Raw genomic sequence first — 24,442 nt, 5'->3', positions numbered from 1 at the left:
GTAGCCCTTCCGTTTATGAGTTCCAGCTGCATGTGTGGCTGAGCTAGCGCGTTCCGCTGACCCGTCAAGATTACATGTTGAGCATTCGTAAATACATCGAATACTTTAAGTTTCTGGGTTACGCCAATCTTCATATCTTCATACTTCGGCGTCCCCTGCATCACTTTTTTTGCGATACATCCATTTGGCATGCCAAAGTTACTGTAATTACCGTAACTGTCACCTGGATAGATGCTAGGCAAAAGCCAGCCGATAACGAAAGCCAAGCCAGTAACGATCGACATCAGCTCGACAACACAAAGGCAGCCAGCATAGACCCTTATCAGTCATGCGATGAATACGTAGCCGGAAAAGGTCGTGGCCACTGATGAACGTTTGCCTATCATGCTGAGTTTCCTGTTTCTTATTACTTTGTCTTTCTTGCACTTGCTTTTCTTTGCATCCCCCAGGCATTCTTAGGTCCTACTGCCGTCCCGGTTTTTGCTTTAGTGGCATTTCTATATAGTAATTGAAAGAACTCATTTTATTGTGCACGGTACTATCAACCTGTGACTAACAAAATGCACAGAAAACAAATTTAAAAATACGAGTAAATACAAGATTTATAAACACGGGAAAACATTAAACCCAAAACATTAAACCCAATCGGAAAAAGGCTCTTGTTTTGATGACGGTTACTGTACTTCGTTCACATAATTAATTTGTCAGTTTAACGATGTTTGTACTTCTGGATTTACTTTTACAGCGGTAGCGAATAAAGTAGCAATCTGCGTGTAAAGAGGAGCACATCGATTTCTCATACATACTGTATTATTATGTACAGTAAATTAATGGTGGCACGAGTGCTGGCCAGTGGCCACTGCTGCACAATTTAAACCTGCAAAAGCGCCCTGTGGTATAAAAAAACTTCCACCGGAAATCTGCCCAGCAGTTGCTTCTCGTAGCTTGGGGGTGCGGTTTTAGGGGCCGAAGGTTTAGCCGGCTTACAGCCAAAAGCGTCTGACGGACGGCTTTGTTGGTTACGGATAACGCAAGGGACGGCATTAGCTTCATTATCTTACATTTTACATGTTAATCTAACGTCTAAAGCAGCATGTAGTGAGAAAATAAATTTAATAATTATAGAGATTAAACTTTCGTCCACTATTCCGTCAGTCATTCGGCTATGTTTGGATGCAGTAAGTGCAAACAGTATATCCGCAACAGCGTTATTCGATCTGCTACCGAAAAAGAAATTACAGCATTTCTTGTAAGAAATTATAGAAAGAAATTATAGCTAGAACGGGCATCATTTGCCCGAAATAAATTATAGCTAGAATTATAGCCCGAAATAAATTATAGCCCGAAATAAATTATAGCTTTTCAATGCCCGAAGAAATTATAGCTAGAACGGGCATTAAAAAGAAATTACAGCTAGAACGGGCATCATTTGCCATGGCCATAGTGGACGGATTCGTTCACATTCTGGGTGGAAAAATTACTGATGCTTCTGGCTGTATGCCAACCGCTCGATGCAGTCGTCTGAACCTGGAGAGTGCTGCATGGGAAGAGACTGAGCCGCTGCTACAACCGCGGACATTCGACAACCACATACGCCATTTTGCTTGCGTCGTCACGAACCGGATTTACGTTTGCGGCGGCCGATTTGGTGACAAAACTCACGCGTTGCCGTTAATTATAGAATCTTACGAGACCAAGCATATAACAAGATAGTCTACTATCAACTTTTCGGAGGCGGATCAGCAGCTGCTTATGGATCCAACGGCTGGTTGCGAGGAGAGAGAAGCAGTAGCGGTCGTATCTGTCTGCGTGGAATCTGACATTCCCATTACTGTACAGTACTGAATGTGGTTCTCCACGCGTTTGCTGCCCAAGCAGAAAGAGTTCTAAAGTAACTATAATAATTTGCATTCCTTGACAAAAGTATCAAATTAGGAAAAACTACTTTTAGTAGAACTGTATCGACCATTGGTCAAGGGGACGCCGCAGCGCCGAACGGGCAAGTCGGAAAACGGGAAAGGATCAGCTAACATCGTCCAGCTTTAAGAAAATAAAACAAATCACATGGAACGTTTTTGTGTAGCTTAAAACGAAAAAATAATGTTGAGCAGTGGAATATCAGCCTGCTAGTTTATTCGAGCGGTCAGCACCATTGCACCAACCTGAACTGGCACAGCCACACAGGCTGTTTGTTGCAAAGTAATTTGCACACTCTACAAAAATGTTTAAGAAAACACAGGGAAGCAACGCAGCGGCATAAATTAAGTGATGTCCACGCTACAACATCGCGTGGTCACTGGGGAAGCGTGAGTTACATTGTGTACGAGTACGAGTACCACCCACTATTTTGATGTTCATGTTTACCCCCGAGAATACCTCTCGCGCTTTAAGTTATGACTTGCCCGCGAGATAATCGGCGATGGTATTGTAATACAATTACTGGATAATGCATTTTGGATCCTAATCCCGAGCCAATGACAAGATGCTTATTCCGTGAATTAAAGGAAACTCACCAAATAATCTAATTCTGCTAGTTAACCAACAAAGAACTTCCCAGTGTAACGAAACCATGTTCGAGACTGTCGCCAGTGCGAGCGTTTTATCTCTATTAAGACGAGAACTCTTTATTGCTACCGCGATTTCGCCGACGAAGGCTTTCTACAAGACCTTGAATGCTGTGTTCATATGGGACTGGAGCGACTGCGGCTGGACCTCCACCTGTTCATAAAAGCCATTTAGCAAAAAACTAAGAAAATATAACTGGTTCCGTTGCAATTTTGGGATGTGCCTACCGTGTTCTGGTTTTAAGGTCTCCTGTTGATCCGTAGCCGAATCGTCTTCGCTTTCATCATTGCCAGAATAGTGTCCTTCGGTCAGTTCGAGTGTTGGCACTTTGTTCGGTCTCGAATCGCTCGATGCCTGCTTAAAATCGGCACTGCTGTTAGTATCGATGCCCTGTTCAACGTCCGCTGGCTGCGCGCCTCCATCGCTGGTAGAAGGTTCATCTGGTAAAGTATTTACAGAGCTGCTCGGACTCGGTAACTCTACTTCAAAGGAAGAATTTTCTTTCCTTTGCGGCATGACATTCGTGTCGTTAGATTCAACGGGGGTTACGCGTGGAGTGGTTTCTGCAAGTTTCAAAGTAGAAATTACTTGGTAGCGGGTTTGTCCGTAATGTAACCGCCATGCGGCCCGCGCTAGTAAATACTATTCATAGCGCAATGACATTGTATACAATTGAATTATTTTTGGTCTATATTTAGAATCAGGCGCTTTCCACCGGCAGTTTTACAGTCAACAGTGATGGTCGTGACGCCCATATGATAATCTCTTAAGTTCGTTATGCAGTCCTTTTCTGTTCTGTAAGCTGTACCTGGTGGACGAAATGTCGATTCCGCTTTCACATATAATACGCTTATTACCCACAAGACCACGAACGTTACTACTGAAATGCCAGTAATGAAACGAACATCAGTGATCCACGTTCCTGGCGGAAACGACTGCGCGGAGAGGGCATGTATGATAAGTCCCAAAAACAGCATGGCGGAGGATACTACTGCCGAAGAGCAAAAAAATGATGTGCTGCCAAGCCACGGAAGAGTTTTCCTTCGCAACTTCCACATGAAAATCTGGGGAATAAGGACTGAAAATGTAGCGCAATGATGCCGGTACCGGCATCGGATGCTCGCTCCATGGGATCTCTCCAGGCAAAGAAAAATAAAACTTCAATGCCCAAAATATTCCACCGTGGAGTACCAGGCATGAATAAAACAATGTTGATGAACTGTTTAAAACCAGTGCCCAGACTGTGGTTTGCACGAGACAGTAGGGTACAGATAAAGCCACAATTACGATATAGCTTAGCAAATTATGACGATATGGTCGCAGATCACCAGCAAGAAGAGCCTTCTGTTGATCACCTGGCGCATCACGGCTGCTGTCCGGAACGTCTACTTCACGGAGCCTTTTCATACAGTAGCATTGGTCTCTTAACGTTTGTAAATTATATAACTCCCCGCAGATGCTAAATGAAGAGAACGCCACCCTAATCCAAGTCATCCCATCTGGCAGAACGCCAACCCGAAATGCGCACCGTATAGCGAAGTATAGACGTAGAAATAGCTGCGGCATGGCTTCGCCGAATATCTCCACCTTCAAAACTTCGTGCAGCTTGCGGTTAGCTTCTTGTGTTGCCTGTATCGCTTGCATGTACTTATCTTGGGATTGTTCGCTTTTTCTAAATTTTTTCCTTCTCGATTCTTTTCTCACAGCCTGTTGTACATTCACGCACCTACAACCGAAATAAAGAAGGCCGAAGTGACATACACCTGTAAAAACTACCTGATACAACAACCAGTCACACTTACGAAAGACAAAGATTTGCTGGGTAAGCGTATTTGAGCAGAGATATCTTTGACGCTTTGCCTTTGAGCACTCGCATAATGGCAAATCCGACTGGGAACAAGTATACCGCCAGCAATAAATTTTTCTCGTCAAAGGACAGAGACAGTGGGTTTGTAATGTAATTCAAAATGATGTCGCAGATGTCCAGAAAAAGGTCCACGATTACTAGTGCTGCGCAGATAAACGCAGAGAATCTGACATGCAGCCGCGCAAAACGGCCACGCCCTAATGGGGACATATACGCCATAAAAAAGTCTGTTAAAAGTGTTTGGCACATTGTGAACTTTCACGATTAATGCTAAGCAAAATTCATGTCTGCCGAATTCTTCAAATGGTTTGGTATACCAGATACAATGTGAACGTAATATCAAGGAAGAGGGAGACGTGTATCAATAATTTTTGAACGTAGTACGACAGCTTTTATTGGTAACACTGCAACAACTGGTTAAAGCGCGGAATTGTTTATGCGATGACTGTATCAAAGCAATCAGAGAATCCTAACTCTGCCGTAACTTCGCACATGCTGTTATCACTGACAGTCCATGCAAATATTTAACTCAAGCTGACTGTAGTGAGTGTGGTGGTATTGTATGCGCGCTGTACTACATAGCTGTACTACCGCTGCACAGTGATTTCAAATCTGAGCGGATGTTTGCGAATGCGCAGAACCGAAGCACTTCCATTCTTTGTAAAGCTGTATTACCCACATCCATCGTTTCATCCCTTGTTTCATTCCCATTCCTTTTTTTCTGGTTTAAAAATTTCCAAATGAGCAGAACTTTTATGGGCCAGTGACTGCAGTGGCGCTTACCTTGCCGTGTTAGCGGAAAGCCTTTGCCGTTCCACATGCCGCCAGCAACTTGTTGCACTGCTACTTAGCACCTTTCAATAGGAACGCCGAGCTATCGCATTCATAAAAGTACAGTAATTTAAGGAGCAGCTCTCGATAACAATTGTCAATTGTCTTGTTTATCAGTTATCACCGACCGAGTGCCGCCGCTTCCAATGGTATCGGAACCGAGTGGAATTATTGCTTGACCATAATAGCAAATTTCGATAGCAAATATTATTATAATGACTGCACACATACGCTAGCACAGTTACATGTCAGATATCAACGCCTGATTCATGTTGAAGTGGTGTTTACAAAGCAAATTCCATTGTACTAAAGATTTTTACAGCTCATAATTGCGCGTTAGACAGAGACTGTAGAGTCTATGAATCAGGTGAATGATTAAGTGAAATCCCGAACTGCATTTGTTTGAAATTTATCGACAGGATGTGGACTGACTTAGAAATGATAACACCGGTTTCATACTCTTATCGCAAAGTTACAAATAATTCTACCGTGCTATCTTTAACGGTTAACAGAAGAGGTACGCAAGGCCGTTGCCCGTTAGCAATGAGCATGTTTTAACAGGTGTAAGTATTGCAAGCAACCGGTATAAATCCCAAACGTAAATGTCGTGAGGTGCTGCCGGTATAAATGCCGGTATCAATCCATTAGGTATAAATGCCCTAAACGCCGGTATAAATGCCATGAGGTGTTGCAAAAGAAGAGCCACAGTATTCACACACCGCCGAAATCATTTAAATTTGAGTAGACAGTTAAACATGTAAGCAAGTTTATCTGACCGCTGACGTAACCGAAACCTAATCTTTTTGTTGCTTCATAATTATTGCTGCATATTTATTTCGCTGTTAAGTTGTGACAATAAACAGGATGTCCAAAACGGCTATCGTTGTATTAGTCGACGTTTCCAGCAGCATGCGGCATGTATATTCCAGTGTACAGAATCAGAGCGACGACACAAAAACCTCCCGGATGCAGTCAGTGTTTGATTCGGTGGTCCAAATCGCCTCCGAAGAAAGCGGAAAAAAGGACTGCAGAATATCTGCAGAGTGCATTGTCGATATTTTATCATTGCTGAAGTTTCAGAATACCGTTCGCTTAAAGATAAAAAATAGCGAAGGTTGCGGTAATCCAGAATCGCGGGATGCTGAAGTTAGGCTACGTCAAAATGTAAGTTCAGTCGTCCAAAGCTATAGTACTTGTTGTGTGGAGTGCTGTTTCCAATAGAGCTTCACGGTCAGCACATTTTGCGACTTCACGAAAAAATACAGTTTCTTGTTCATTTTCGTTAATTTTGCTGCCGTTTACTGCTGTGCGACAGGCAGCTCGAAATATTGGATTAACCGGATATTCTAGCTAATATAATATTGTCTTTTCAGAAACGAGTTTTATCCTTTTAATGCACTTTCAAGTCATTTATTTGCAAAAGATTGTATGCAGATTTCATAAGAAATGTTTTTGGATTGCTTTTTGGCATTCTGTAGCCAAATGGTTTGTCTACGTAGACTTGAAATCCGTTTGTGTGTACCACATCCAGTCGCGAAGTTATGGCGGTAAGAAAATTCAAAAATGTTTAAATAAATTAAGGTGTACCAAAAATCTCAAAATGGACCGATCTCCTTCGCAATTTGTACGTAAATTTGCATAACCACGAGCATTGTTCTTAACCACGAGCATTGTTCTTACACCACTTTTCATGATTTTTCTTCAAATTTTAAGCTGAATTTTAAAATTCATGCAATTAATTTTAAATTTTGGAAAATATGCTACAGATAGAACAATGGATCTGTGTAAGGACAGTCTTCGTGAACATGTGCACTTACGTCCAAAACTTGAAGAAGATCGGTTTATATTGAGATTTTTGGTACACCTAAATGCATTTAACCTTGCTGGAATTTTCTTACCGCCATAACTCTGTGACCGGATATTGTGCGCACAAACGTTTTTCACGCCTATTTAGACGAACCATTTGGCTACAGAACGTCAAAAAGCAATCCAAAAAAAGTGTTTGGAAATGCGCGAAAGCGGGAGTCCCCTCGAAGTACACAGATTTAGGGCTATGTACCGGGTCACTTCCCTTAAGTTGGCGCTGTTGAATAATATAAACACACATAGACATCACGGATTGGTTCAGTGCATTTTACTTTTAAAAATGGCGTACATATTGTTTCTCTGAGACTTACTCGGGAGCTACAGATATATACTGTTCAAAGATTATAAAATGCCGTAATGTTTTACTCTGATATGTTATAAATTACATGAGTATTAAGCATGTGCAAAAACATACGATCGCTGCCTTGCAGTTCCGTACGGAGTAACAATCTCTTCTAATTCTCGTGAAATGATTGAGATCTCGTCTAAGTGAAATATCTCGCAAATACACTAAAATACGTAATCGTTTGTCGACCAACACTGGGTTACGTTTTAACTTTCGCAGGACAAAAAGCGGCAAATAGCCCGAATGTTGGATCGGGAATTGACCAGTGAACTAAAAGTACTGGTGGTTAGGGATGCGATCAGCAAAATGAAGACGAGATTACTTATGTATGTAAAAAGGGAAATGAGACCTGCATTACTTCGGAGTGTGACGAGCAAAATAAAAGCAAAAAAATTCCGTGGGGTGACCTACAAGATGAAGGAAAAGTTACTTAAAGATGCGGCCAATAATATGGAAAACCGGATACGTTGGTATGTAAAGAACCAAATGGAGCAGACGCTTCATCGGTATTTGGCAGAGGAAATTGAGCGACGGCTAAATGCCGGGAGCGGAAAGGAAGTAATACTATCTTATTCGGAAACGGGTGGAGAAAACAGGTTAATTTCAGAGATGACGAACCAAATGAAAAAAGTCCTTCTTCAGTATCTAACAACGGAAATGCAGAAAGTATCGGCACTGACAAATTTATTTACTCGATACTGGCGGGGCGAGGCAAAGGAAAGCCTACTTCGAGATGTAACAGAAGAAATGAAATATTATATTAAATGCGCAGAGTTCAAACGCGGACTTACTTACAACGTTTTTCACCCTTCACATACAGACATCGAACGCAAAACCGCGCCCGTTTACACGTCTTGCATGTATGTGTGTACGGGCTAAACGCGACCGCATGCGCACAACAGTCATGACATACAGACTGACATTATGCGTGCTGACATTATGCTACTAAATTCGTAAAATTGTATCATCACATTTTTAAAAGTTAAATAATGCCATATAATCTGTTGGAAAGCACCAAAACAAGGTGGACTGGGAATATCTACGCACTATTATTTTAAGCTAAAATAAATAAAAGAAATACGGTAAACAATATTTCTGGGTAGCCAGAACAAAGTGGGAACCCGCCACGCGGTTAAGCAAAGTATACAATTTGCTGTCATAAATCCAGACGAAACATCAAAAATGATGAACTGACCTGATAATAAAAATAAATTGTGGCTTACCACGGAAGGCTGTCTAGCAGCACAAATTGTAGTCGGGTATGGAACCAGGTTAAGAACTCAAGCACAGTAGACAGTAAACTGTAAATAGCACCAACAGCTGGGTAGCCAGCGCGCAGGGTTCCCTGCGATACGACGGCAGCTATACACGACAAGCTACACTACAAATCATTAAAGACAGCCACAAGGATTCGCGAACCTTTTGGCAAGCTCCGATTCAATTGTAGTACGCTAGTCAGCTGCAATGGGATTTGAAATTAAATTAAAAGATGATCAGAAAACAAACAATTTGTAACAGAGGCGCACCTGGCCGAACACTGATACTGCATAGTCTAATCTGGATTCCCAGAACACAGGCTTCCCTGCACTATAGATGCATATCAGTTTTATACTTCTAATTTCAATAAGAAACGAAAAGGCAAGATTTAAAAAAAACTTAAAAAAAGACGGAAAACCCTGTCGTTTTACTGTTTAACCGTCGCTGTCAGACCAAAGTATGGAGAAACGATCACGTGGTTTTGAATTTTGCTATTGGCGGTGGGCAGCCTCGATCTAACTTAGAATGCTGAACCACCAATAAAAATCGCGGAAAAGCGAAGTTTGTAAGTACCTGGGCGTCGCTTAGACCCGTTACAAGGTGCGCCCATGTTGGTAACGGTTTTCGTCGACGCCCACCGACAGACATCGAGCAAAAAGCGACTTACATCGAAGCCCAGCCAATTGGAACTTGGTACGCCTATTTCGAGCTTCGATGTAAGTCGCTGTTGCTCGATGTAAGTCCGCGTTTTGACTCTGCGCATCCTTTCTATTGGTTAGTAGGAGATGTGACCCATGAAATGGATCAGGGACTACTTGAGAAACTGACAAGCGAAATGAACGTGGAAAAAATCATTTCCAGCAAAATGCAAAAATACTGGGCTTATCATGAAGTACTCGTATGCTACGCCATTTCACCACCTGAAAGTGGGCCTTTCCAAGAATCCGGTGCTGATGCTCCAAGCAGGACACCAGAAGCCGACAGGCAGAAAAAAGTAAGTGCGTTTACTCAGAGAAACTTAATAAATAAAAGTCGATGCGCTGCACGAATTGAACCGTTTCTCCCAATTTTCTTCAATAAAATTACCAGCGGCAACAAAAGCCTCAGGATCCGCAAGTTGGGAAAATAATTACTTTCTTTCCTGTTCATGGGTTGCAAAATCTGCAAAATCGCGATGCAAAAGCTTTTGCATCGCGGGCGGTAGAAAACAGATATGGCATGGTCGAAGGCTCGACTGAGTCGACGTTGCCAATGAACACCGAGACCTTCTCTGGCTTAGGAAGAGGCGCTTGGAAATATGCCGCCTCCACTAAAAGGTGTTGGGATTATCCATTGTAGTGCTACCACCCACCAACATTTTTCGAATTCACTGCAAACGGAAACATTCTCCAATAAGTAGGAGAAAATAAATTAAATTCGATAAAATCATCATTGACAGTTGATGTTCCACAAAACAAAATTGATACGTACGTGATACGTACAAGGACATAACTTTAACTCCGAAAGAACGAAGGAGCCAAAGCTTTCGCGTGGAGTCACAGTCGGAGCGGGTCATACGAACTCAGCTACGAAGGTGAAAGGATGTGAATTACTGTAAATCAAAGATGCCGTTTTCTGTTTCTAGGAGTCCTCGGTTAACACGGTCGAAAGATTACTCAGTGCACGACAAGCTCTAGCAACCAAATATGGAAATTTTCTCAAATACAACAAATATCTCTTACTGCTAACCAGATACGCAAGCTCATCAGAAGACCAGGAAGGAAGTGCCGAGGAAGGCCTAGTCACGGGTTTTTTTGAAGAGTTGGAAGACGACTTCTCTGAAGTATGTATGTAACTAGCGTCTGAAGCAGCGCCGGGCAGGAATGTAAACTGATTAACATTGGACGGTATAAACGCACATCAAACTTCCTGTTGGAATCTGGCAGGAACATAAAGTTCTACAAGAATACTTCCGAACTTGAACATATGCTCGACAGCTAAACAACGACTTGCAGGTCAACATACTAAACGCTGTGGACACTTGCTAGTGTATAGCAGCAAACGCTATATTTGTTAGTAGTAACATTCACATTAAAGTTGTGACTCTTTGAAGTAGTATTGTGCAGTGCGCATAAATGCAGTGCGAAGCATGACTGCCGAGCCAGCAACTGATTCGGTCATTGTGAGTCGCATCAACCTTTTCTGCGGACTGCGCCCACTTTAGTCCCATATACCTATGTTATTAAATAACATAACCGGAACACTTTGAATACGAACCCGAATCGGCCGAATGCAAATCTCCGCCTCTTTTTAAATTTTTCTAGCCAATGATTGCAGGCCGTTTTGATTGGTAATCATATTCGGATCCGTATCCGCAGTGTTCCGATTACGTTTTTTTATCCTTTCTGCCGGACTTCAGCAAGAAGGTTGAAGTGATTTCACTTGCCACCAACCCGCACAACTTTTTGCCGGTGACAAGCGTCCACGGCGTTCAGTATGTTGACCTGGAAGACGCTCTTTGCTGTGCTTGTGGCATATACATACTACTTCCCAGATGCCTTTTTCGACACAGGTTCCATATCGTCGTTTAATTGAGCTTTCAGTGCATGACGTTCTCGAATACTGCACTGCGAGTGGGAATAGCAGAACAGCGGTCTTGCAGCAGGTATGTAAATCATTTTGGTAAGGATTATAACTCTTGTAAAGGATTAACGTAGAGCTTTCAAGCAAGCATGCACAGATAAGAGTGAATTTGCTGTCTGAAACAAGGATAACCATTGCACGATTCGTGACGATCGCATTCTAGAAATGAGGTATAACGTACTGGAAAAGAAGCATTTCGATATTCACAACAGCATGCGAGGGCAGCAATGCCTAAAACATTAAATATTTCTTTTATGCTTTCTGTGCATGGGATCGTGCCCATCACGCAAATCACGTTCTCTCGTTGTATCTGAATTGATAGCCCAGTTAGCCCTTGCCCGAAAAATTCACGCATTTTTTTGGCAAAAAAATTGGCTTTACAGTGACGCATTACAATGATTACATGGCTTGTTCAAGCTTGGTTCAGAGTTTACAGATACCGTAGTTAATTTCCCAACTCACGGTCCATCTTCGAGGCAGATCGGAAAAGTTAATGTACTACTCTGTAACACCTTCGAAAATACACCTAAGTATACATGGTTGGTTAGCAAAAACTAGTGCGTATCGTACAATTATATTTATAGGGTCCAGGGTTTGATTTATTGATCGCTTTGTTGGAAAACAACGGCGCACCCAACTGTGCTCAGTATGTACGGAAATACCTGACGCACGACGAGTGCTTCTTCTTGCATACCTTCCACTCCACGGAGCGAGGGTTCTTGGCGGAAGCTGTCAATACGCTACCGCGTGTGTGCCGACAGACGCCAGCAAAGGACGTTTTCTGTGGTTTGCAAGGACGGACAGAGTTAGCGGCAAAATCTTCAAGCATAAAGTCGGCATCCGGTAATTTTGTGGATAACGTGCTCTGTTATATTGCCGGATTCGGTTCTACCAAACGGTTGTCTTCAAGAGCGATCGACGATACACCAGAAAATGAGCGAGAGAATGCCAGAAACCAAATTAGAAAATGTACCGATCATATCCTTAAAAGACATAGTCGGCCTGATTCCGTCCAGTTGGAGGTGGCGGTTAGCATAATAACAGAAGCAGCTGGAAAAAATAAAAACGAAAAACGAACCCAAAAGCTAACAAAGGATCAACTCGATCGGATTATCCAGAGTATAGAACCCTACATTTACGGAGACAATACACCGATGTGCGCCGCCTTATTAGCCGCCTATTCCATTCTGAAAGGTAAAGGCAACTCTAGTGAAAAGAATGCCCCTTTCCGACAGAGACGTGGCCTTATCGACCGCGTTTTCTCTTCAAGAAATAACAATAGCTTCGGCGCAGAGCGGAAGATGCTGTTTTTAATGACCGACGGCTATACCACCGACGGCACGATACCAATCGTACCGCCCGGTCTAAAAGTAAACGTGGCCACTTGTTTTATCACCGACAATGACGAGCTTAAGCAATGCAAAACCTTGCATTATCGAGATGACGAGATCTGCTGGAGCGAGCAAACGTGGGAAACAACAAAACTAGATCCCGCCTATCAAAAATGGTTGTGCGAGCAACGACGAGCGCTATTTAGACTTTGCACTACCGTACCATGCCGACATCCCGCTGTACAGTTTCTCAGACGCCGGAAATGGAAGATTCCAGAAGAGGGGGAAGTCAGACTGTTTGCTTTCGTTAACGATCCCGAAGCCATCGAAGATTTTACAACCGTGGTGCAGTCCTTAGCTAACAGTGGTGACGCGACAGCGAATTTAATTGCTAGGGTCGCCCTGGATGATTATATCAATTGCGAGATGCAGGCCGCCGCAAATTCGCCTCGTAAACAACAAGATGCAACCTGCTACGCCTACGCAACGGCGACTGTTTTCCATCTGGTCATGAAGCGGATACAAGGTCAGTTATTATAGGGTCGGCATGATTTTAAACTGTAGTTCTATTGTATCAGTACGTCCGTAAAATCAGAGATGTTTTGCACGCCGAGACCACGTTCTATTCAGTGTAAAGTAATTCGGAGTAAATATATATTGCAGGCCGAGAAGGAGGTGTACCTGCATTCACAGATTTGTATAATGAATTTGTTAATGAATTTGGAACCAGTTCGGCGAACACAGAGACAGTAATCAAAACATTTGCAACAAAGTATCGGCTGAAATATCGCCAGTTGAATGTCAAATCGGACTGTGAAGCCGGAGACAGGCGCGATGCAAATAGAGACGGTGAATACACTACCGGGTGCGAAGCAAGACAAGCTTTGAATGGTGGCCGCCCTCTAATTGCCACGTATCGTCTCAGCAAACGACAAAACGAGAATTTCAATCAATTCTACAAGAGTAACAAACAAGGCATCCTGATGAAAAATGACTTGGGAGGATGTGGCAACGAGCCAACCGACGGCCATGCGGTTGTACTGATCCACTGCGATCCCGTTTGTCTGGTGTTTCTGAATTCGAGAGGAAAATCATTTGCCGACAACGGGCTGTTTCGAGTTGCTGATAATTCTGTCTTGGACTGTAAATATTTTGAAGTTTACTGGGAAGAAAGCGCATTGAGCGAAGAGGAAAAACAGGAGTTTACGCTCTCCGGGTACAAAAAGGCACACGATTTAGCCCGACAGCTTCCTTATTCAATCCAGCAATTACCTTATCAATGTCCAAACTGTTTGCAAATGTCCCCAGCCAACAAATTCACCGGCAATTTCGTAGTAGCAACCTGCCCAAAGCGAAACTGCAAGAAAACCTTTATGCCAGCGCCTATTGGATTTGTTGCCGGTTTATAGCATCGGAGTTGTGCATAGACTGGCAAGTGGCACACGCTTGTGAAAGGGGATGACATGAGTAACTAATGCAAGCTTCCGATTATCGCGAGACAGAACAATGATTTCCAGTAGTTTCGTACGTCTAAATAACTCCATTTGATTCGCTTTCGTTTTTTCCTTAACTATCAACTTTTACGACTGCCCGATGTGCAGCAACACGCTATGCGCGTGTTATATCACAAGCCAGCGCATCAAAGCATTCGCAACTAATTTTTTCAGCAATAACAATCATGTCATTTAGTCTTGACCAAAAATAATCAGACCAAAAGAAATGTTGGTTGTGTTTGGTAAAAAAATTATTAGTCGTATTATTATGATTGTGTCTTTAATTCGATAAACAGTTATTGTTCCGGTTTATTTTTTTCGGTTGGCTCAAGTCTTTAATTACCTGACAGCAGCGGTTGCGCTTACTGTCAGTGTATCCGGAAAGAACACCCGCTGTTAAGTCTGTCCGCCTGCTTTCTTCTCTTTGTACGCTTTCCGTTATCAAAAGCCTGGATCTAGGTTTCAACTCGGGCCGGAGTGCGTATTCGCAGCCTAAAAATCTGCCAGTTTTCAAGGTGAGTTTGTGGCATAACCGAGAGTAGAAAACATGGATGTCGCAATGATCGCTTATTGATCAGTCTTCTTTACCAACAGGCAGTATAAAAAAACGAGCAAACTGCTAAGCCTCAATCCTCCAGGATTGTGCAGAATCAAACGCATGCGCACCTTTTGCATAACAATGTCCGTTTTCGTACATAGTGCTGCGCCGTGTTAGTTAATTACTCTATGACAGTTAAAGAGCTGTAATGTACCGTAATATCCTGCGAACTGAAAAACCCTTTCTCAATAAGATCAAATTCAGTAGACAATAGCAACAACAAATTACCAACATTGTCAAGTATTGTGCTGTGTATGTGCGTACTGCTTATGTCTACTGTTTACGTGGAGAATACAAATAAAGCGTTGCCCGAGTTTACAATTGATGACGAACACAAAAAGCAGTTTCGTTTCGTATAAGGCAAACTATAACATAATATAATATAAGTTATATAATAATGAAAATATATCGAACGTTTAAAGTTTCCCCTTTCGAACGTTTCATGATGTTTTTAAGGACAGAAAAGATTATTCTATATGTGCACAAACTAGAAAACACCAGATCCTTATTTCGGGTGCACAGCTGTTGTATTCCGTTGATTTTTGATGTTTCTGGCTTTAGAAGGTCGTTTGCTCGGGTTAGGTCTCTTCTTGTACGAATCTGTTGGAAAAGATGGCTACTGCTAGGTTAGAGTCTTATACTCTCAGTCTACTCCGAAACATGCAAATGTTTGGACAGCGATCGAGGCGACGCTGGCCGGCCTACAGCCGCCAAGTATTTTTAAAACCGCTTCCTGCGTTCTGATTGGTGTACGATATTGGTTGCAGAGCGTCGGGGCAGATCCTCAGCCGGGACGCTTCTTTATTCCGCCGAACGGTTTGGGCGATCGGTATCTTTACTATTTCATATCATACATGTTACCTTTCCAATTATAAGCGTGGACCTGGTAAAGGTTCACGCGTAGGAACAGAATTAACGGAATTCTGCCTACCAAACAGATCTGGCAATGCTACACAGCGCCTACGCTATAGAAAGCGAGAAACAGCGCGATTGCGAGAACTTTACAGATAAGACTAAATTCGATAGAATTTCCTCATGGACAACTTCGCATTGCTGACTGCAGCAAGCGCAAGAATGGCACACGTAACCGCCACATGATGCGGGTGCGCACAGAACACCATGCGTTCGCCACACGTAGGCGGGCGCGCAACAAACACAACAGACTGCAAAGCGAGGGTGTACGCTGAGTACGCCTGCGCTCATATGCCTCTGGGTGGGAGGCTGAGCTCCGTCGAAGCAATATCCACGTCCAATTCCTTGGGATCCTTGACGGCTCGTCTGTGCGCATAATAAAACATCGAGATTTTATTCTCCTTTTAACAATCACAAAATTCCAATTACATATATGAATAAAGAGAGATCTCGAAACAAAAGAAGAACAGTACAAAATATCAACAGAATTTGTAATCGAAACGACTAGGATCCTCCGACTCGTAAAGGTCACTGGGTCCTGTCAACCGTAATCCACTTTGGTCATTCCGCTCTGTGAGCAATCTTTTAATCACAAATGAGATCCGCTTTAAGGAATAGGTGCGTATCACTGTACGACTTCTGAATACTGATGCTTGATCTTTGGATAATTGGCGTATCAAGTACGACTTCTGCCATAATGAGATTCTTCTTTTCGTCATGGAGGGACGTCTTTAAAGACAAGCTTGATGCTTCCTCCCTGGCAAGGTCATTCTCTTTAACGTTGATCGATGACTCGTTGAGCAGTGAAGTTCTCAAAGGTCATCCCTTTCTCATCTGATGTGCGACTCATTTGGGCAGTGACGGTCCCAAAAGGTCATCCTCTTTCCATCATGAATTCCATATTAAAGGTCATGGAGGGACTTAGCCGATTTTTGGCTTTCAAGCAATTCTGCTTGCCTCCCTTGCAAAGGTCATCTTTCTTTTTTAACCATTTTCTTCGGTCGCACATCCTTTCTTTTTCTTTTATTGCAGAAGAGGGCCGGTGTAACGCCGTAGCCTTCTTCCAATAACGCGCACTTTTTCTTTTCCTTACCAGGTTCGAGGGCCGGTTAATGCCGTAACTCCTCTTCTTCTGAGGCCGGTTATCGCCGTAACCTCGTTATTTGATAAGTTTTTCTTCAATTTTTCTTGAACTCCTTCTCTTTTTCACCCTTGTGGCTTTTGTCATTCCGCAAGAGTGTGCCGACTTTGTAGGCCGCAACTACAGTCTAAAGGTGACGTTTAAATATAATGTGGAAGGCCGGTTAGCGCCGTTACTCTTCCTGCTTCCAGGGCCGGATGACCTCCGTAACTCCCCTTATTTTAGATCGCATTAATCACCTGCAACAAATTTCTGCAAACAACAAGACATGAACGATATGACAATTCAAAACGTTACGTCGCTTCCGCCCTGATACTGTGCCTTTAACACCCTTCTCTGTGCTGCCGACTGATGGCCGTAACTAGCACATCAGCGATGCCCTAAAGGTCGTCACTGATCATTCGAACCATTGCCGCGGTTCCGATCGAAACGTCGTCTTTGTTTTTCATTTTGGTCAGACGTTCGATCCCGAGGTTCCCTTTCCCTCTCTTGCAGCTCCGGCTGCTATCACCGCTGTGCCGATTTCGGTTGCGTCTGCGCTGAATACGGACCCGGTGACTTCTTGCGTCAACCATCCTCACTTTCCAAATCCTGTGACCTTTCTCGAGAATGATTGGATGACCTTTCGTCTACGCGTGACCTTTTAAGTTCCTTGACCTTTCTCGAGAATGATCGGATGACCTTTCGTAGACGCGTGACCTTTCATTTTTGTCGGCTGACCTTTCTAAGCCCGACTGATACCTTTTTCTCAGCGATGATTTTGGTCGTTTGAACTCGTCTTTCTTGAAATTGCTAAAGGTCTCCGTCATTTCTTTTTCTTGCGTATGGAACTTGCGCATTTCCTCGACTTTGTCCTCGATCACAATTTTGATGACCTGCGACGATCGGCCTCCTTTCGTCAGGTTGACCTTTTCCTGCAGGAATATCGTATATTCCTCTTTTGTAAGTGAGAGTGGATCCTTGAGGATGATGTCCAATTGCTGGATGAGTAAATCGCGGATTATCGCCTCCTCTACCTCTTGTTTCTTAAATATCGCCCCCAAAACGGATACTGCAAGTCCCGTATGACCTTTAGCTGCATTGGCTAAACCATTCTCTGCTGCAGCTTTTTCTCTTTCTTCCAACCGCTTTCGTTCTGCTTCGCGCTTTTCTTTGCACCATTCTCGTTGTGACTTCTTCGAGCTTCTTTCTGAACGCATTCGCTTCCGCAGTTTTCGGAAGTTCAAGGGTGACGTCCCATCCAGGTCTGTGTCCTACCCACATTCGGTATTTATTCTCCAAGATCACTCTATCTTCGGGTGATAGTTTTAGCCACGTTTTTCTCCTGACCAGGTGTCGAAATACATCTAGGTTGCCTATTTTTGCTTCCTGCGGTATTATCTGGAGCTGATTTGGCATCGGCACGGCAACCACGCATTCCCAACACGGGAATCGTTCACTTGAAAGTATGTTGTTGCGCTTGTAATCCGGGCAATCCTCGTTGTAACTGGTCAACAAGTCGCGGTGACCTTTACGATCGATGGTCTCTGTCCCTTCTATGTCTTCTGATCAGTTTGGCTCCATTCAGCCATTTTTCACCGTTTTCACCTACAATCTCAAAAATTGTAAGTCCCGTGACCTTTCACTGATTTCATTTTCCAGCGTCTATCTTTACGCCTATGATGACAAGCCTATTCAGTGCTGAGCTTAAACTTTCGCTGCTATTTCGTGATGACCTTTGTCATCCTTCTTGACTGAACCGTTTTCAACAGTATGGGTGACCTTTCCCATCTTAGCCCACTCGCTAAGTGCCTTAGCCCCTTCGCCAATTCTACTCTTCTTGCAGAGTGTGGTTCGAAAGTAGATCGCGCTCTGCGCACTCTTATTCGTTACTGATTCTAACTGTTCATCTTGTGTGGTGGGCCTTCCTCCCACACTTTGCTTCTTGCTGATGTATGGTGACCTTCCTCTGCTACATCAGCACCACGACCTTTCAGTCCTTCTTTGCATCTGGATGAGTGCTGGTACTTTTTCCATCTAGATCTTCCAAAATAGGCGCTTCTTCTTTTCGTTTGAGCTCGGGTGACCTTCCCCCCGGCTGCAATTTCTGCTGACCTTTAGCTGCCAGCTTTCCGGATAAAGTCTGATGACCTTTATCTTCCAACTTTTCAGTTCGAGTCTGATCACCTTTCTGCCTCAATCGCTTCTTGGACCTTCCCTTCTTGCCTGCTCAGTACCATTCTCTCATGAGCAACTTTCAGCGAAGTCAACTTCGTTCTTCTTTTACTTAAGCTCGGGTGACCTTCCGCCCCGGCAGAACTTCCCGCTAAAGTGAAATGACCTTTAGCTGTTTCGCTCGCTCTTTGATCCTTCCGTCCTTCTTCGTTTTGCGCCAATCATTCGTGAGCGATTTTCAGTCAACGGCGTAATCGAAAATGACTTTGATTTGCGGGCTTATTTCTGATGACCTTTATGCCGTCCCAACTTCCAGTCTTAATATTATAAACTCCTATAAGCAGGATTTTCGGGTTTATTTGTTTTCGTCCTTTAGTTATCCGATCAAGTAATGCTTTGTCGGCTTCATCTTCGTTTTGGACTTCCCCTCTCAGAATCTGTTCTGGAGTCGGCTTCGGAGTTTTCTTCGTTTTCTTGACCTTTTGCTTTTCGATTTCGTTTGCAATTCGTTGACCGTGTTGATCGGCCTTCTTTTTGACGGCTTTGATCTGCTCTGCTCTTGAAAGGTCATCGTTAACGTTGGTAGCGGAGTGTGGTTCGAAAGTAAGCGTTGATTTAGGCGCTACTTAAGATCCGTGCTCTGCGCTTTCCACCAATTTCTTAGCAGGGTGTGACCTTTCGGTTTCCTCAACCGTGGCTAAATTCCCCGCCTCTTGGTTAAGCTTTATTGTGACTGGTGTTTCAAAATCTTTATTCTCTTTCTTCTGTCTTCCTCTTTTCTTCTTAACTGGCTCTTCCGCCTCTTTTGGCTCTTCTGCCTCTTTTGGCTCTTTTTCCTGTTTCGGCTCTTCTGCCTCTTTCGGCTCTTCTGTCATATTCGGTACAGAGCGTGGTTCGGAAGTGTGCTGACGATTACGCTCTGCTACGTCTTCGCGCGAGCCTGGTTCGAAAGTAACTTGAGAATCGCGCTCTGTGCCTTGTCAGTCGTGACCTTTCTCAATTGTTTCCGAAGCTGCCCTTTCAGCTTGACCTTTCTGAACCGGTAACGGTGGATGCCACGGTTTCAGACGATCCACCGAGACGACTCGTAAGTCTGGTTCCTTCACCGCGTCTTGCTCGATGACCTCGACTTTGTTCGTCTCGGAAAACTGAGAATCTTCCACACTTTGTCGTATTTGTTCTTGAAGTCGGTTTGATTTTCTTTTTTTCCTTGCTTTGTATCTTTCGGCAGTCTGATTAAGACTCGATCTCCGACTTGAAATTCCGGTTCCGACTTTTTCTTGTTGTAGATTTCTGCATGCTTTTCATAAGAATCTTTGATGTTGCACTTCGCCACCTCTTCCGAAAAAGTCAAGTTCCTTTTGATGGTTTCTACCCATTCATCTGGTGCACCATAATCGTCGGGAACGTTCGTCTTTGTCACTACGTGTTCTGGCATGGTCATCTCTCTTCCGTGAAGCATGTAGTACGCTGAGTAACCTGTCGTTGCAGGTACTGCACGGTTCATTGCCGATATGACATATGGAAGATACTTGTTGAACTTCCTTTCGTTTCCCGCTTTCAAATATTGCGACAATCCATCACTGATGGTTTGCATCTGCCTTTCCACTTGTCCTTGACCTTCAGGATGGTACGCTGTTCCAAACGTGTGTTTGATTTTGAACACGTTGGTGACCTTTTTCAAAACTTCCGCGGTGAAATGCCTTCCGCGATCCGTGTGGAGGATATGTGGCGCTCCGTGCACCAAGATTACGTGCTTCACAAAAACTTTCGCGAACTCCTTCCTTTCATTGGCTCCGCTATGACATACTTGGTCAGCTAGTCGATGAAGACCGCGATGAACTTGTATCCCCTTTTCTTTGTTGGAAGTAGAGGTCCTTTCAGGTCCGCATAGACTTTGAAGAATGGATGACCGACTTTGATCTCTTGGAGCTTTCCAGGTGGACATTTTCTTGGCGTCTTTATGAACTGACATCCTTGGCACGCGGGGATGTAATTCTTGACATCCGTACTCATACGGTCCCAGTAATACCTGAGCCTGATCGCGGCCAGCGTTTTTTCGAAGCCCAGGTGACCTGCTGCTTTTTCATCATGCAGTGCATGGATGATAGCCCTTCTCATTTGCAGCGGTAGCACGTATGTCCTTTCGAGTCTTCCTTTCTGATCTTTGACGCGATACAGTATGCCATTCCATAACTGGTAATGCGTCTCAAACTTTGACCTTTTGTCTGCGTCTTGTAGGTGCTCCAATTCATCGATGATCATTGCTAGGTGTGGATCTTTTAGCTGCTTGTTCCGCAACTGCAAATTCGTATCATCTTCTTCTTCTTCATCTCTCTGGAGATCGACGATGCGGACTACCGCAGTGCTGAGTTCGTTCCAATCTTTGATGACCTTGCATTTCGGAAGAGGCTTGTGACCTTTCTCAATATTCTTCGTGAATCTCAGCAACCTGATGGGACACTCTTTTGGAATGTATTCAGAGAGAATTTCTGCTTCGCGAAGGTCGTTCTGGTCTACCCTTTTCTGACCCTCTTTCGTGACCTTTCAGTCTTTTCGTTCTGAAGCTTCCTTTCTCACTCTGTTGACCTTTATCTTGGTAAAAGAGCGGGGTTCGAAAATAACGCGACGACTACGCTCTGCTTCATTTGTACTCGAGCGTGCATCTTTAATTCCCGTCTCTTCCGACATAACCCTTCTCATGTCGGCTTTTAGCCTTTCTTCCCTTTCTTCGGCTAATTGTACGAAGAGTTGCCAAATTTCAATCGGAGGTTCTTCCCTGTTGAGTTCCTTCTTGTAATCTTCGAAGTTTGGGATTTCATCATACTCTTCTTCATTGCAAGTTGGACCTTCAATGGGCGATCTTGAAAGGGCATCTGCGTTGTCGCAGTAGTTACCCGGCTTGTATTCGATCTTGAATCGATGACCTTGCAGTGCCAATGCCCATCTTGTCAATCGGAGATTCATGCAGGACTTATTAGACTCTGACCTTAGAAGATTCGTCAACGCTTTATGATCCGTTCTCACTGTGAATTCGGAGTAGTCGATATACGACTTGAACTTTCTGACGGCGAAAACTACCGCCAAGCATTCCCAATCCGTAACTCCATAATTCTTTCCTGCTCCATGCAAAACGCGGCTTGCGTATGCAATGGGATGTCCATCTTGGGACAGTATCGCACCTAGCCCTTCCTTAGATGCGTCACATTCGATCACTGTCGGCTTTGACGGATCGAATTTCCTCAGCAATGGATCCTTGCACAATGCCTCTTTAAGGTCATTGAATTCTTCGTCATGGACTTCTGACCAATCTCGCTTGATGTTCTTATCATGCCTCAGCAGTTCATAAAGATGCGCCGTCTTTTGCGCGTATCCAAGGATGAACTTTCGGTAGTAATTCGCCAATCCGAGGAATGACCTCAACTGCCGCTCGGTTGTCGGTTTCTTTTGGCCGTTAACTGCTATGACCTTTTCGGGATCCATTCTGATACCATTTTCGCTGAGGATGTGCCCCAGGAATCCCATCTCACGCATGCCGAATTCGCATTTCGTTGGCTTGATTGTGAAGCCTGCGTCGACTAAACTTTGAAGGACATTTCTCATGTTCTGCATGAAAATCTCCCAGATCTTCCCTGCGAAGATTACGTCGTGTAGGCGAAAACGCAACCCATTCGCTTTGCGTTCGACAAGACTTTGTCCATGCAGAGTTGAAAGGTCGCAAGTCCGTTGCAGACTCCAAAAGGCATTCTTTTGAAACGGAACATTCCGTCCTGCGTGACAAAGGTCGTCTTATCTTTCGAAGCTGGATCCATTGGGATCTGCCAAAAGCCGCTTTGCAAGTCCATCTTGCCGTAGTATTTGTTTCCCGCACATGCGTGAAGCAGTACGTCCGGGTTCGGCATTGGGTAGTTGTTCTTTTTCGTCAGCTTGTTCAGCAAAATGTAATTGACGCAGAATTTGTTTCCATAGTTCCGTCGCCATTCTTCTTTGCGGCCAGTACGACCGGGAAGCTCCATTCCGCATCGGACGGCTCGATAACATCTTGCTGCAACATTTCTCCGATGTGCTTTGTGATGAATTCACGACCTTTCCAGCTTGTTCTCGCCGGATTGCATTTAACTGATTTTGCGTCGGCTGTGTCAATAGTGTGCGTTACTCCTTTGACATCGCCGTACGTTTTCTTGGAAGTTGGTAGGACTTGCCAGAATTCCCAGAATGCATTTCGCACATCATTCTTTTGTTCTTCAGTTAGGTCTGGTCCTAACTTTAATCTTTCAGTGATGTCGTTCAATTCTTCTTTCGTCTTTGCGTCCACCTCAGGGTCTTCAAGTATGTTTTTTACGACGGCAGCCGAGTTGACCTTTACATTCTCTAGGTGTTCGTAATGTTCTACGTAACCGAGAAATTGGCCCTTCCTTACGGTTTTTTGGCTTTTGCTCCGGTTTTCAATAACGATTTCAAATCGCGTGCCGTTATGGTCCGTTACTCCCGTTCTCGGTCGGACTTTATTATCCTTCTGAGGCGTCCCTGTATAAATCAACTTCTGTGCGCGCGGTACATGAGCTCCCATCTTGACTTTTACACGCGTCGCCAGGTTTGGTCTTAACTTGACTCGCTGGTCACTGTAAACTTTGATCGCCCCTTCTGGGATTCTTGCTTTTTGCACTTTAATCCTTCGAACAATGATCTCTTTCTCTTGTTCTTCGTTCTTTTCGTCATCTTCGTCGAGGTCCAGCAGATCTTCTTGATCTGAAAGGTCACTCACTCCCGAATCTTCAGAAGTGGTCGAGTTGTCGCTCGTACTCGAGAATTCCGAGTCGGATTCGCTGCTATTATAAGCTGCAAGCGCTTGACCTTCATTCCTTTTTTCGATAGGTCGCTCATCGACGCCTTCATTTTCACTTCCCGTCGAAAGGTCATTGTCTTCATCCTTGGAAGCGCTAAGTTTTTTCGTCTTTCGTTTTTCGGGCAGAGGTTTGTCCGTTTCCTTGGACCTTCGTCCGTTTCGTGCAGCTATCCTTGGATTTGTTCTTGTTGCGCGAATCCTTGCTCGTGACCTGTCCCTTTCGTCATCTTCCGAGCTATCCCTTTCTTGAGCGGTATTCCGTGACCTTTGTGCTTTTTCAACTGGCTGCTCTTCCTCACCAGTTTCGGGCGACCTTTCGTCAATTTTCGGAACTGACCTTTCTGGCTCTTTTTCTTCCAGCATCGCGTTTAGTGACCTTTCGTTCTTCTCGGGTGGTGGCCCTTCCTCACCATTACCGAGTGACCTTTGCAATGATGCCACTAGCGACGCTGCTTTCTTCTTTTTCGGGGACATCTGAGCCTTTTTTGCTTCTGTTACCGGGATTCCATTTTCTTTATTCCGAATCGCCTGGTTCAGTTCCTTGATCATCTGAGCCAGCTCATACGCTGTGTGCGTAGGTTCTTCTTCTTCGACTTCTGTGGGGTTTTCTTGA

At 44.0% G+C, this 24,442-nt stretch overlaps 2 protein-coding genes across 8 annotated transcripts; one reads left to right on the top strand and one right to left on the bottom strand.

Annotated features, from left to right (window-relative positions):
• Positions 1-2,242: 2,242 nt before the first annotated feature.
• On the bottom strand, positions 2,243-5,610 carry LOC129590827 (uncharacterized). The gene is made up of 6 exons (XM_055486281.1): positions 5,392-5,610; positions 5,216-5,306; positions 4,368-5,153; positions 3,374-4,291; positions 2,793-3,128; positions 2,243-2,718 (listed from the first exon to the last, which is right to left on the bottom strand). The coding sequence occupies exons 3-4, from the start codon at positions 4,679-4,681 to the stop codon at positions 3,472-3,474; spliced, it is 1,134 nt and encodes a 377-aa protein (XP_055342256.1). The 5' UTR covers positions 4,682-5,153; positions 5,216-5,306; positions 5,392-5,610; the 3' UTR covers positions 2,243-2,718; positions 2,793-3,128; positions 3,374-3,471.
• Positions 5,611-5,612: 2 nt separating this feature from the next.
• Positions 5,613-14,416, top strand: LOC129590426 (uncharacterized). Of its 7 annotated transcripts, none has more exons than XM_055485770.1 (7): positions 5,613-6,427; positions 7,695-7,945; positions 9,515-9,726; positions 10,357-10,554; positions 11,284-11,376; positions 11,939-13,211; positions 13,349-14,416. In XM_055485770.1, the coding sequence occupies exons 2-7, from the start codon at positions 7,912-7,914 to the stop codon at positions 14,092-14,094; spliced, it is 2,556 nt and encodes an 851-aa protein (XP_055341745.1). In that variant the 5' UTR covers positions 5,613-6,427; positions 7,695-7,911; the 3' UTR covers positions 14,095-14,416. The 7 variants fall into 7 exon arrangements, with proteins under 7 accessions (XP_055341745.1, XP_055341663.1, XP_055341907.1 ...); XM_055485688.1 differs by having other exon boundaries at positions 9,512-9,726; XM_055485932.1 differs by having other exon boundaries at positions 7,695-8,071.
• The last annotated feature ends 10,026 nt before the right edge of the window (positions 14,417-24,442 follow it).

This window comes from Paramacrobiotus metropolitanus, unplaced genomic scaffold, assembly GCF_019649055.1.
Source record: "Paramacrobiotus metropolitanus isolate TYO unplaced genomic scaffold, Prichtersi_v1.0 Parri_scaffold0000001, whole genome shotgun sequence".
Classification (NCBI taxonomy): Eukaryota; Metazoa; Tardigrada; class Eutardigrada; order Parachela; family Macrobiotidae; genus Paramacrobiotus; species Paramacrobiotus metropolitanus.
This window is presented reverse-complemented; position numbering and strand designations above follow the sequence as displayed.